Genomic DNA, 13,248 nt, shown 5'->3' on the forward strand with positions numbered 1-13,248 from the left:
CGCACATATGATGTGGTTTGAAAAACGAAAGCCTCTCGGTATGGTTCAGATAAAATATATTTTAAGAGATGATCCTAGTATTAGAGTGCTTGTAGATTCATTCATTCTGCCTTAAAAGGTTTTTCTTTTTGAACGTCCGGAGTTTGTATAAAGTGAGTGAGATGCATGTATATTTTGATTAGTGTTGTTCTGTTAGACTCAATGAATAATCTCAGATCCATTTAAATCATATAAAATCATATTTGCAACATCTACAGGATAAGTTTTTTTTGGTCACACTTTAGATTAGGGTCCAATTCTTACTTTTGCCTCAATATACTCCTAATTACTGCTTAATAATGGATAGTAAGGTTAAGTTTAGATATTGGGTAGGATTAAGCGATGTAGAATATGGTCATGCAGAATAAGGCATTAATATGTGCTTTATGAGTACTAATAAACAGGCAGTATCCTAGTAATATGCATGCACAATATATTAATAGTGAGAATTGGAGCCTAAACTAAAGTGTTACCGACTTTTTTTTTCTTCTGATAAAGAGCATTTCAGAGGAAATCATCCTCAGATATGTGGAGGACAAGGTGATAAACGTATCAGTATTCTGTGTGCAGGAATTGTTAAAATGACCATGTTTTCTCATCTTGGCCTTACACTGTGAAATTAATTACGCCATTTATTGTTCATTTACACAGCACATTGAGATTTTTTGAGTATTATACACAAAACGGTATTGAAAGATGCGTAGATTTGTTTAGTTATCGCACATTTGTTATTTGCTATAGACGCTTTATTCAAATGAATTATAATTTCATGTAGTTACCAAGATAACTACTTGAAGGCGATTCAGTCTTACTGATAAACAAATACTTCTAAAACAGAATCGATTTAGTCAAAGATATTTTTATTGATCTTCTTAGAAAGACTGATGCAGGTGGCTGGGAAAAGGAGAAGATTATTTATTCAGGAATGGTTACTCAGACTTGAGAAAGGAATGAAAGGTCATAGGGTCTTGGATGCTCAGATACAGACAAGAAATCTTTATCTTAAAGAACACAGGCAACATGTTGTGAAGGTCAAATCCTCCTCAAATGACCCTAAGAAAAGAGTAAAAGGAACTTTTTTCCCTTTAAGACTGATAGGGCTTGGCTTGTGAATTATTAAAGGTGCCCTAGAATTAAAAATTGAATTTATATTGGCATAGTTGAATAACAAGAGTTCAGTACAAGGAAAAGATATACGCTGAGTTTCAAACTCCATTGTTTCCTCCTTCTTATATAAATCTAATTTGTTTAAAAAACCTCCGGAAAACAGGCGAATCTCAACATAACACCGACTGTTACGTAATAGTTGGGATCATTAATATGTACGCCCCCAATATTTGCATATGCAGTTAGTATTACACAAGGGCAGAACGTCTGGATCTGTGCACAGCTGAATAATCAGACTAGGTAAGCAAGCAAGGAAAACAGCGAAAAATGGAGCAATAATAACTGACATGATCATTTTTAGTGATATTTGTAAACTCTTTCTAAATGTTTCGTTAGCATGTTGCTAATGTACTGTTAAATGTGGTTAAAGTTACCATCGTTTCATACTGTATTCAGGGAGACAAGAGAGCCGTCGCTATTTTCATTATTAAACACTTGCAGTCTGTATAATTCATAAACACAACTTCATTCTTTATAAATCTCTCCAACAGTGTAGTGTTAGCCAGTTAGCCACACAGCATAGCCTCAAACTCATTCAGAATCAAATGTAAACACCCAAATAAATACAATACTCACATAATCTGACACATGCATTCAGTATGCATGGCGAACACTTTGTAAAGCTCCATTTTGAGGGTTATATTAGCTGTGTAAACTTTGTTTATGCACTGTTTAAGGCAAGCGCGAGCTCTGGGGGTGGAGAGCACGCGATTTAAAGGGGCCACAACCTGAAATCGTCTCGTTTCTAATGATGCCCCAAAATAGGCAGTTAAAAAAATTCATTTAAAAAAATCTGTGGGGTATTTTGAGCTGACACATTTAGGGGACACCTTAGACTTATATTACATTTTTTTTTTATTTTATTTTTTTTTTAAGTTCTAGGACACCTTTAACCATATATTTTATATATTATAAAACTATATATAAGCCATGGTTTACAGTTAATTTAGAACAGCTAATGACCGTTGTTAGGCACAATGAAAAAATTTACAAACTGTAATGTAATGCTCCATTATGACCAAAACTGGTTCTTCAAATAAGGGTCATTTGTTTTGTGTGGGTACTTGTAGCATGTTTACTAAAAACAGGACAAAAATGACCTGAACACAAGGGTTAAACACTGCACTTCTACTTTTTAAAACTATATATGTGTATGTAACTATATAACAGATAAAGGATATAAAACTGAGTGTACATTGTTGGGAAACAGGTGTGTTTTTGTATTGTTTGTAATTGCTGTACAAATTACAGGCCTACATTCAACCTTTTGCTTGTGAGTCTAACATTGTCTCATCCTGTGGGTATTAATTGTTTGTTATTCTGTTTCCAGCATGGATTGTGCCTAAATTACTTTTGATGGAATGCAAATGTTGTCACGAGTCAACAATGCTGTATTAAGGTAAAGAGAAGGGCACAGCCGCTTGGCTCATGCAACCTTGGAGTTCACTCCACGTCAGAGCAGACCATTAAAAAGGAACTAGGATAAATTGGATTGAAAGTTGTCACCGCAATCATGTTTCTTTCTATTGTATCCTCTCTATCAAAAAAAATGAAGGTAAAAAATGCAATTTGGGCAAAGCCCTTGATTTGTGAAAGAGTGCTTGAAGCCCCGAGCCGTGCGAGGCACAGCAACTTCACTCAAGGTCCAGGGTATTGTATCGGCAGTGGTTCAATATGCACTTACGTGCAGACATGAACCTCTCTGTCCTCGTTCACTACCCCGTTTAGGGTGCAACGGACCTTTTTCTGCTTGCAAAAGAAGGCTTTAGAAACCCAAAACCCCATAAATTAGACAATCGTTGAAGAAGCAGATCAATATTCAATATTTATTCTAATATCTTAGAACAACTTTCACAAAAATTATCACTGTACAACGAGAAATGTATTTACAGACTACAAAAACAAAATCCAAGTGCTGATCGTGTCTCTTTTCCATGGTTAGTAGCTAGTCAAACAAGGGTTTTAAACGGTGACCTCTGACATGGGCCACATATATCGAGCAGAAACAGCTTTCATTAAAAAAAAAAATCATTCAGTGAAATTACATTTGCAGAGTGGAAATGAAAACTCGCAATTCCGACAGAAAAATGTCCAGAGGATTTGAAATGCCCTACCTGTGAACCCTAATCTTACATTAAGGTCACAGGGTGTGGGTGCTGTGGCCTCCCAGTCACCTCAATAGGTAATTATGAGATTCATTAGGTCAGTAATGCTCAATCCTGCTGCCTCAATGCTAACTTTAATTCATACATTTCAAGTAAACCCGATTAGCTGGTTCAAGTGTTTTTGATTAAAGTTGGAGCGTCTGCTGGAAGGTAGGACAGGAATGAACTTGCTCTTCAGTTCTGACTCATGGGCCTTTGGTTTTCAGCACTGTCAAAGGGACAGCGACCTACTTCCCTGCAACATACCTCATGATTTCTTTTTTTTTTTTTTTTTTTTTTTTCTTTGTATATTTGGTTTCTTTCAAAGTTCTTGTGGACAAACGAATAATAGCGGTGCTGAAATCAAAACAGCATTGGTCATAAAGGTAGCTGGTCAAGTTGACACAATAAAATGTCCCATTTTGAAATGAATGATTGTACATGACCTCACAGACACTCCATTCAAATATGACTACAAACTAAGATAATTTTGTATTTAAATCTTGATAGAACAAGAACAGATTAAGCTTGTTAAGTTACTTCCATAAACAACCTTAAATAGATTAAAAGTAAATCAATTAGAAAATTACTGGTTAAACGTTCATTTTTCTTTCTAAGCAGGGAGCTCAACTTTTAGAGATGCAGTCTGTTTGTTTTAGAGTTCCCTGCATAACAACATCTTGACATTGGTAGAGCTTGATTCTCCAAACAAGTGCGTGAAGAATCACATCAGGGCATCTGGTATCATCCACAGCGTCCCAGCGTCCATGCGAATGCCAAGGTCAAAGATACATTTTGTTTCTTTTCTCTGTCTCTCGGTTGCTCATATATCACTGGATTTGTACATGTCTGAAAGCAGTCGTGTAATGGGCACGTTTCCGATGGTCTTTTTGAAGAACACCTCTTCGATGGTGGATGGACCAACTGAACGAAGAGCAGGCAAGAGCAACAGCAGTTTCCCAAAGCGGCACGGCTGAGTGGGGTACCTGAAACATAACCATTCGGTTTAAATACTTGAAATAGGAATTGAGTTTAATGTCAAATGGAAATCAGAAGTTCTAAATTCGCCATTGTTCTTGCATAATAATTATTGTATGAGCTTTTATAGATTTCTTCAGTTTTTCACTAAGTATTAGCTGTACCTGGTGTGGATGTAGCTGTTTAGAGTCAGCTGGGCTTCGTCCTGAAGGGCTGCAATGGCACTGGCATTACGAAAGCTCCTCAGTTCCGAACCACTGTGTGTTGGAACTGTACACGAAAGAAAAGAGAGACAGCGTGTTTGTTTAGCTAATTTTAAAGGCTGTATAAATCACCTGTTATTATTATTTATTAATAATAATACTAATATGTTCATTTTAAATGTGATTTTTTTAGTTTATTTTATTTTTACCTAACCCTACCTCACCTGCTTTGAAGGTGACGATACACTTGAGGCACGCGAACTCCGTCGCGTCCAGTCTGAGCTGTCTGAAACGCGTCACGACCTCCTGCAGCGCCTGGATCTCTGAGATGATTTTGTTTAGCCTCTGGGAATCTGTGTTCTCGGTGTTCATTCCTAATTCGCGAGAAAACGTAAAACATTACTCTTGGATAAACAAAGTATGGATATAACTTTGTAAGAAACCGTAAAATGGCGATTGAAAAAGGATGTCAACTTGTTAACAACCAAGCACAACTTGGCATTTGCGGACGTGACGAATATCTTACAGGCTACATGTTGTATGGCCTACCTGAAACAGCTAGGAGAGTGCTGGAGTCCACGGGAATGGCCCACTGAGCTATGCCCAGCACGAACAGTTCCCTCCAGGCGTCTTCTAAAAGGATCAACTGGAGGGGGGGAAAGGTGAGAGTGTTCAATAATGATTATAAATAAAACAGCTAGCATCTAGCATCTCATGAATATATTAAAACACTTGTTTACCTGGTCAGGTAGAGGGAGTGTGGAGAAGGCCGGAACACTCTTGGCCCATTTAATGCTCATAAAGAGCAGGCGCGCGGCTGATTCGCACACTGACTCTGTCGCCACTTCATACAGGTACATTGGAGTGCCACTGACTTCATGAGGATACTGAAAAGTTATTACATGATAATAGAAAATAAGCGGGGATGTACGCATTCATTTATAACTCTATGTTTTGATTAAGCTGATAATGCGTTGATGTAATGGCACATGTTTACCTTCGGTGTGGGTTGGGCGAGTCCTACAATGGCCTGCCGTTCCGGTGTGCTTGTGACCGTGTTTAACTCCAGATTGTGAGGCTCCAGCTGTGTGACTGTAGTGAAAAACGGCGGCCCCGGGATAGACGTGGAAGGAAAATGGGACGACGAACCGTTCACCTCTTTATGGCCTCGGAAATACAGTGCCACCTGCTTTCGAATGGTTGACGTCCTCGGTCCTCTCTCGTGCTGCACGGCTGTATTGATGAAAGGGTCAGTGACATCATGATAAATAAGCATTCTTATAGGATAAAAAGAAGAAATAGTTTTAAAGCTGTAGTTTACAAATATGTGGAAAAGTAATATGTATTCTTGTTGGATTCATGTATTTTTGATATTCATTTATTTCTACAATAGCCTATAATTGATTTAATGAATCGCACTATAAAAAAAATGTTGGTTTAACTTAAAATAGTAAGTTACCTGGTTGCCTTAAACTTTTAATTTCAATGAACTCAAAATTTTGAGTTAATTCAATTAAGTCGATTGGTTTAATCAACAGAAACTCAAAATATTATGTTATCTGAATCACATTAATTACCTAAGATGATTTGACAAAAGAAAAAATGTTGTGATAACCAAAAAATGAACTTTTTTTTACAGTGTAACAATCAAGTAAAATGTACAAAATTACTTTACTCGCACAATCAAGACAAAAGTATTTAATCGTCGTGCTGACGTTTCATGAATACAAATATTTTATTAGTGTTACTCCATTTTGATGAAAATTTGGATTTTTTAATTCCGATTTTTTTCTCAAAGACTTTGAGGTCTGTCTTTTGGTTGTTTTTTCTGGTCACGTGGCAAACTGTTAATAAGCATGTTGGCGGACAAAAAAAGTTAATAATATTTTTAAACACATTTTATTCACGGCTTACAATTTTTTAAATTATTTTATTTATTTATTCATTTATTTTAGAAATAAGTCTATTTTTTTTTAATTGCATCCATTTAATTATGCATTTTGTGCATGAATTGCATTTTTGTCTTTTTTTTTTTTTTTTTTTTTATAGATCCGGAAAAACAAGTCACTTCCACTAGCCTAACATTTCTCATAACAAGTGTATCAGTCATGCAGTTGGGAAATAAAGACTTTTTTACTTTTGCAAAAGATCAGTCAAAAAGAATGGATATACATAACACAGACCCTTTTTATGTTAAATCTTGAAAATATATATTTAAAAAAAAACGAATGTGTTTACTTACCATCTTTATTCATATTCACTTCTAGACACTTTTTCAAGCGACAGGCGCGACACTGATTTCTGTGCGTCTTGTCTACTGGACAGCCGCCCTGAGGAAAAAAACAGGACGAAAGAAAATAAGGAAATACAGTAGGTTTCATTAGGCAGTAATGGCACATAACCAGCCTCTTCTGCTATATGCTCCAGTGATCCCCACTCCACAGGTATGTGGGAATGGCAGAGTAATGACGGCTATTGACTCGCTCCCCCGCCGCACGGCCAATAGTCTCATTCCCGCCTACCGCTCTCCAAATCCACCCAGTCCTGCCGGTGCGTTAGATTGGATTACACCTGTTACACCAGACGGGGCAAAGGGCCCTCAAAGGCGCGGGAGGGGGCTCACTTCTGGGATAATCTTTCAATTATGAAAATCACTGGAGGTGTAATCTAGTCCTTAGACGCGCTTGCTTAGATCAAATTAGCTGACGCTGTTATGGTTCAAACACTTCGCTGTAATTGATTAGTATAGCTCACCTGTGTGCCAGATTTGCAGACATACGTTCTGTTTCTCCTTATGCTCCTCTTGAAAAATCCCGAGCAGCCATCACACGCGTAAACACCGTAGTGCTTTCCAGAACTTCGGTCTCCACACACTTTACATGGAATGTCCAGAATCCGACCTAACAGAGATAGAAAATATAGCATTTAGGCTATTTAAGGGGTTGCAGATTTTATGTCTATTTACAAATATTGACATGTATTTTGTAAAATTCGATTTTCTAAAGTTTTTGTAGATTTAGGTAGGCCTATAAGTGTGTGTGTGTGTGTGTGTGTGTGCGTGCGTGCGCCTAATAGGCCTAGTTTATTTTAATAATATTTAATAGTTATTCACTTTAACTTCAAGATTGGTAGTAGGCTATACGTTTAGCTACAAGTTTGAGAGGTTGGCCGATCTTAAATTTTTAACAGGCGATAAATAGACAAGAAATAGCGAAAAGAAATAGCGATGAGGAGGTAACCATAGCAACAGTATGCTTCTCGAGCGCTTTCGTTAAGGTTTAATATAACGTGGTTCACTTTGAAAACAAAAGTTGGCTATACTTTTATTATCTATCACTTTGTTATATTTAGCCTACATAAACAATGTCACATAAAAAACAATAGTTTTGTTTAAAACAATAGTTTGATTTTCTGTGATAAGAGCCCAAATGAGAAATTTTGCGCGAGACGAACCTCAACAGATTGCGCCTTATCGTTTTCTAGGCCTATACAGGAATTTTCCTGAAAGTCGTTGCATAATTCGCACACTTCCCAAATTGCTGGCCTAATAACTAGGCCTAAACCAACAATTGTGCTAAATATCGTGTTAAAGGACACACTTTTAATGAGTCAGTCCATAGGAATGTGTAAACCCTACGATGAGGACGCATTGGTGGGAAGCGTCATATCGCAGGTCCAATAAAACAATGTTCAGTAGACGCGCACAATGGCGACATTAGGGAGAGTGTTAACTTAATGATTTCCCCATTGAGCCTCGTCTGACTGGCCTGGTCTCGACAAGCTGCCAACCCCGCTTCATAATGAAGCTCGACAACTGCTTTCTTCGCGCCGTCTATAGGCTCGCGGATTAAGGAGTGACACGGGAGAGGAGAATAATACGCACCAGCGCGTTTCAGAGACTCAAATGAAGTGTATGCAAATGAACTTGGAGTAAATGAAAATTGTGATTTTTCTTGTGTGTGCAGAACATTTTTTTTTCTGTATTTAAGTCTGTCAATAGAGGTATATTTGCATGTATATGGGGGAGTCGTTTAGAGGAACGGCTATGTAATTACACTGACATATGTCCACCTGCTCATTGATTTTCCAGTGACCCGTCAAAAAGGGTAGCATGGGAATTCGGATATAGACCGGTAACGACGGAGAAGGAAAACGACTTCATGCACTCTGACTTCTTAAAACAAGAAAAGGGAAGAAAAAACGTAATGGCGAAACACATTTCTATTCTGTGCATGCCAGATGTTCCTCGTCCTTTCAGAAATTATAATAGCGTTTTGTTACAGGATTTGACGGGAAAGTGACTGAAGATTTGCTGGTGTGTTAGTTAAAATTTCAGAACACTGGGAAATTCTCGTGTTGACATAAATGTAGATTAATTTAATATTTCATTAGGTGCACTTTGCATTTTGCATGGATGAAAAAGAGAGCCTTTCTTGTGATGGAGGCAACTTGTTGCTTTTGTCACGGAGTCGTTTTGAAACTTGCTCCACAAAACGCTTTAATGAAACCTGCTTTTTCATTTGCATTTAGAGTTTCTGTATTGGCCTATATTATTATTTTGTTTCCCGTGTCTCCTGCGAATTCTGTCTTCATTTGGTATGATACTTAAACTTATCAAAGCAGACAGCTCTTATTTCGAGGAAGTCATAAAGGCCTATACTGTCCCCCATCCAGATTAGATGCAATCATCGCATAATTTGACAACACTCAATGGTACATATAAGAAACTCATGAATTGAAGGCGGATTTGTTTTAGAGAAGGGAACACGTCTTTAACTTTCCCCTGTGGGGGTCCCCGTCTGCTTCATTGTGCGCTGTAATTGTTTAAAGACATATGGCATATTTCATTACTGTAATCAGCATCAACCCTGGGACCTGCTGCACTGGATTACATGCAGTTGTGAGAAACTCTGCACTTAATGGGCCTTCGACCACCCAAACAGTGCGAGCGCTGCGAGTTTACCCCTTGAAAGCAAAATAAATGAATTTGATATAATATTCGTGTAAATGATGAATATCAGCTGAAAATTATTTAAAGAGTGAAATGCATGTAAAGCGACGTCAAAAAGTTTTTTTGCGATTAGGCATTCAAAATAATAAACGAAAAGTTTAGGCCTCAATGAAATTAGCCTATTTCATGTGTTCACTTGTCTTAAAATAAATTACTAATTTAGACCTAGGTAGATTTAAAAATTGTGAGCAGTCTAATATGTTCACTTCTGTTATTTTGAAATCAGCACTATAATTAGAGAGCATTAGAAACAATTGTGATTAGGTTATACCTCTTAACTTATTTTTTTGCCTTTCGCTTTCTTTAATTATTTCACATTTTCTTGAATTATTTAGAAGACACATAACAATTACATTCAAACTTTTCACATCATTTCAATTAAGTCTAATATAAAAAGTCAATTTTTGTGATCACCACAAGCGTATTACAGACTTTCTCAAATCACACTGGATATTTAATATTTCAAAAAATGTTTCAAGTCAGACAATTTTTAGAATCCACAATGCAATTGCAAAAGAATAAAATGCTAATTTCAGAACTTGCATTCTTGTTTCCTTAAAATTAATTGAAATGTCAAAAGAGATAGTCTACTCGGAGCAGCCTAATATAAGGAAAACTTAGCAGATCTGCTTTGAGTTTACGCATACCTTAGGACAAAATTATATTTTAAATATTATTAGTAGTTCGAGTTTTTAGCAGCTCTTTTTCACAACTTATTTGCTGTGCGTAATGGGAAAACAAGGCTGTCAAGACACTCAACATCATCACTAAACGCTTAAGCTTTTTCGGGCTTATCCGTTTATTTATTTTCGTACACTTTTACATTTAAGATGTAAAAAACATACTGTTATATAGACTGCAATGCACGAATTTGTTAGGCATTCGTGCTACCAGTGTTAGAGGTCGGCGACAGTTTGACAGCGTGTAAACATTTCGATTTGCGTTTGACAGCTCTGTGGAGTTAAGTTGATTTTTAAGATAAGTCAAACCATAACCATAAGCCACCTTTTTACATTCACTTAGTCTGTTTAGTGAACAAAAGAGATTGCTTTTTTGATTCGCTATTTCTAACAACAAAGAAAGACAATCTACTTACTGGATTTGACATTTAAAATATCCAGACAACCACTTGTTGAACCAGCAGGCTTGCTCATATTGAAGACCTCTGCTCCAAGAAAACTGCGTTGAAAAGTTACACTTTTCAGGCCCAGGGGAGATTTAGCACTTTTGACTTGGATTAAAGAATTATAAGCATAAATTAAACATCCGATTTGCGGTGGACAACTAGTCCTCTGATTTCTCTTGTAGTTTTCTTTGATTGTGTTCAAGTCGCTCCTCTTGTCTTTCAGCGAATAGAATCCAGATTTCGTCTTGACTGTTGATTGATGCGATGGATGCAGCCGCACATACAATATATGCCCAAGCGCGTCTCTGGTCTCTCAGCGCCACGGAAAGTTGGTGAAACACTGGGGCATAAGCCGGCACTGTACTGCTCAACACCACCAGCTTAAAAAGTACAACATGAGCTGGGAAACGCGTCTCAGCCCGGAGTCTTGTTGAGTGACTTTGTGATGTGTACCGTCAGATTAAAGGTTTGGTAATATGTATGAGATGTATTAGAGTAGGAGGGCGGGAGAGAGGGAGGGTGGGAGGAGAGCCCAACTTCCTTTGACCACTTAGCTTTTCCCTGCCTTCTGCTTCAACTCCTGCTCTCGCATGACGTCACGGGGACGAATGAAGTGATATTCCAGTGAGTCAGACACTGTTAGAGGCTAATGGTGCGCTCTGTAGGAATTGATTATAGGATCAGCAAGGTTGTTTAAACGACCGAATCAAACGTTTGCCACTGATTAGGAACACATTTCCATCCTCTGAGAGTTCAGTCACCTAGTGCTCCCAGACTGAAGTAAATAGATTAAAGCATTCTAATTAAATAATCCTTAGAAACATAATCACCTTTTTTTGCAGCGAACTTACTTTCTGTCGTGCTTTCTCGGATCCTTCAGTCGCGCGCGCGCGCGTGCACCTGTTGCGTTGATAGAACGACTGCAATCAAAGATCTGCTACTCTCTCGAGCTCAAATGCCACACTGTTTCACGTCGCTCTCTCAACTTGGCAGGCGTCAAAATTATTTTTTGTAAGTGTATGTTTGTTGTATTTTAATTCTAAATCAACATGTGGCATATATGTTTGCTACTATAATAAATTGTGTTTTGTGGTAAATATGCAAATACTGTGGTAAATATATTTAACACTGTACGCTATTCTTGTCGAATGCACTTTTCCTTTTCTGTTTTTTTTTTTCTTTAAAAAAAAAAAATAAAAATCTAAATGTACACATCATCGTTTCTTATATAGGCCTACGTATTTAGAAACATATTTTAAACATATTTGGGGGGTAAGCAACATTACTTTCTTGGTATTATATAGTCTAACAAATACATTTTTGAACTTACAAGTTTTTGCCCAGAATTTAACATCATTAATTTGGTCTTTTGCACTGCTCGTGATGTAAACAAACCACTTGAATGCAACGTCGCTGTCTCGTTTGTCATGTGTAAATTTTAAGTTATTAAGCCTATTATTATTAGCCTATTTATATATTTTTTATATATATATGGCCATTTTTTATGAGCTTTATGAAAAAACAAACAAAAAAAAACTATACATTTCTCCGCAGACTCGGTCAATCTGCTTATGAGAGGAAACAAAAAAAAAAAAAAAAGGAAATCGCTGTTAACAAGTGCGATGTCTGTTTTGGAGGGGACACATTCGTGCGAGTTTCCCTTGTGGACTGGGAGAATCACAACTGTACCCCTTTGAGAACGTGCGCGATGACATATTGACCTTAACAGCGTGCCGTGTTGTGGTCGCCGCCGGCAGACACCCATATTTTAGGTTTAATTATGAACATTCCCACGGTAGCCCTGGACCATATGGGAGCCCTAAATCTCGGTCTAAACGTGGCGAACGGGGGCGTATCTAATCGCAATTAGTGATTGTCATGTCCTCCTTTAAACGGTGTTCTCAGTGCACTGAAAAGAAATTAGGATTTTTGACAGGTGAATGACTGCATATTCAAATGTGCATTTTTCAGGACCTTGTGTGTCAGACTGAGACAAACAGTGTCACAGTAGACTCATACTGCATATCTCTGTGAGCATGAACTCTGGTCCACAAGTGATTGAGGTCAAAATAATTCTGAGTCTAATGACTTCTAGATATGATATGTGAAGAGACTCATGCATGCTCATTTTAAAAAGTGCAGTGAACAAATCTGACCTTCTCTCTTTTTCTTTCTCTTTTTTTTTTCCACTTTCCCTATCTATGTGTTTATACGTGTGTGTGTGTCTCTTTGGGGTGGGGTGGTCTGCTCGTAGTAATCTGCTTAACTCGCCCTAATCCTGTCATTCATAGATAGTCTTTACACAAACATAACCAACATCATGGTTGCCCCGGCTGCTTGCTTTCACTTTTTGTGCTTGTGACTCTCCTCTCAATAACAGTCAATGAAAATCTCTGACAAAGAACCATCTGATTGTGTATCTAGTTGTTGGCTTGACAGAATCAGTATGCAACTGCTTACTTAGCCCTTAAAGTGGAGAGGGACAGCAACACCATCTCTTATGCTTAACCACTCCTGTAACAGCATGTTGGAGTTGTTGCAAAAGACTTTTCTGTGATAGCACTTTGTTCTAAGATAAAC

The 13,248-nt window shown here is 37.6% G+C and overlaps 1 protein-coding gene across 2 annotated transcripts; it reads right to left on the reverse strand.

Annotated features, from left to right (window-relative positions):
- Positions 1–3,792: 3,792 nt before the first annotated feature.
- Positions 3,793–10,696, reverse strand: nr2e1 (nuclear receptor subfamily 2, group E, member 1). 2 transcript variants are annotated; one of them, XM_067383078.1, is made up of 9 exons: positions 10,672–10,696; positions 7,286–7,431; positions 6,774–6,861; positions 5,529–5,764; positions 5,272–5,418; positions 5,081–5,177; positions 4,756–4,905; positions 4,493–4,598; positions 3,793–4,336 (listed from the first exon to the last, which is right to left on the reverse strand). In XM_067383078.1, the coding sequence occupies exons 1-9, from the start codon at positions 10,694–10,696 to the stop codon at positions 4,174–4,176; spliced, it is 1,158 nt and encodes a 385-aa protein (XP_067239179.1). In that variant the 3' UTR covers positions 3,793–4,173. The 2 variants fall into 2 exon arrangements, with proteins under 2 accessions (XP_067239179.1, XP_067239178.1); XM_067383077.1 differs by having other exon boundaries at positions 10,639–10,696.
- Positions 10,697–13,248: the final 2,552 nt, after the last annotated feature.

The sequence above is a fragment of the Chanodichthys erythropterus genome, chromosome 4 (assembly GCF_024489055.1).
Source record: "Chanodichthys erythropterus isolate Z2021 chromosome 4, ASM2448905v1, whole genome shotgun sequence".
Classification (NCBI taxonomy): Eukaryota; Metazoa; Chordata; class Actinopteri; order Cypriniformes; family Xenocyprididae; genus Chanodichthys; species Chanodichthys erythropterus.

Coding starts and splice junctions, on each gene's coding strand:
- nr2e1 (XM_067383077.1), bottom strand. CDS start 10,696: ATGAGCAAGCCTGCTGGTTCAACAAGTGGTTGTCTGGATATTTTAAAT. Junction 7,432..10,638: donor TATTTTAAATGTCAAATCCA/GTAAGTAGATTG, acceptor TATCTCTGTTAG/GTCGGATTCTGGACATTCCA. Junction 5,765..6,773: donor AGTGAATATGAATAAAGATG/GTAAGTAAACAC, acceptor TCATCAATACAG/CCGTGCAGCACGAGAGAGGA.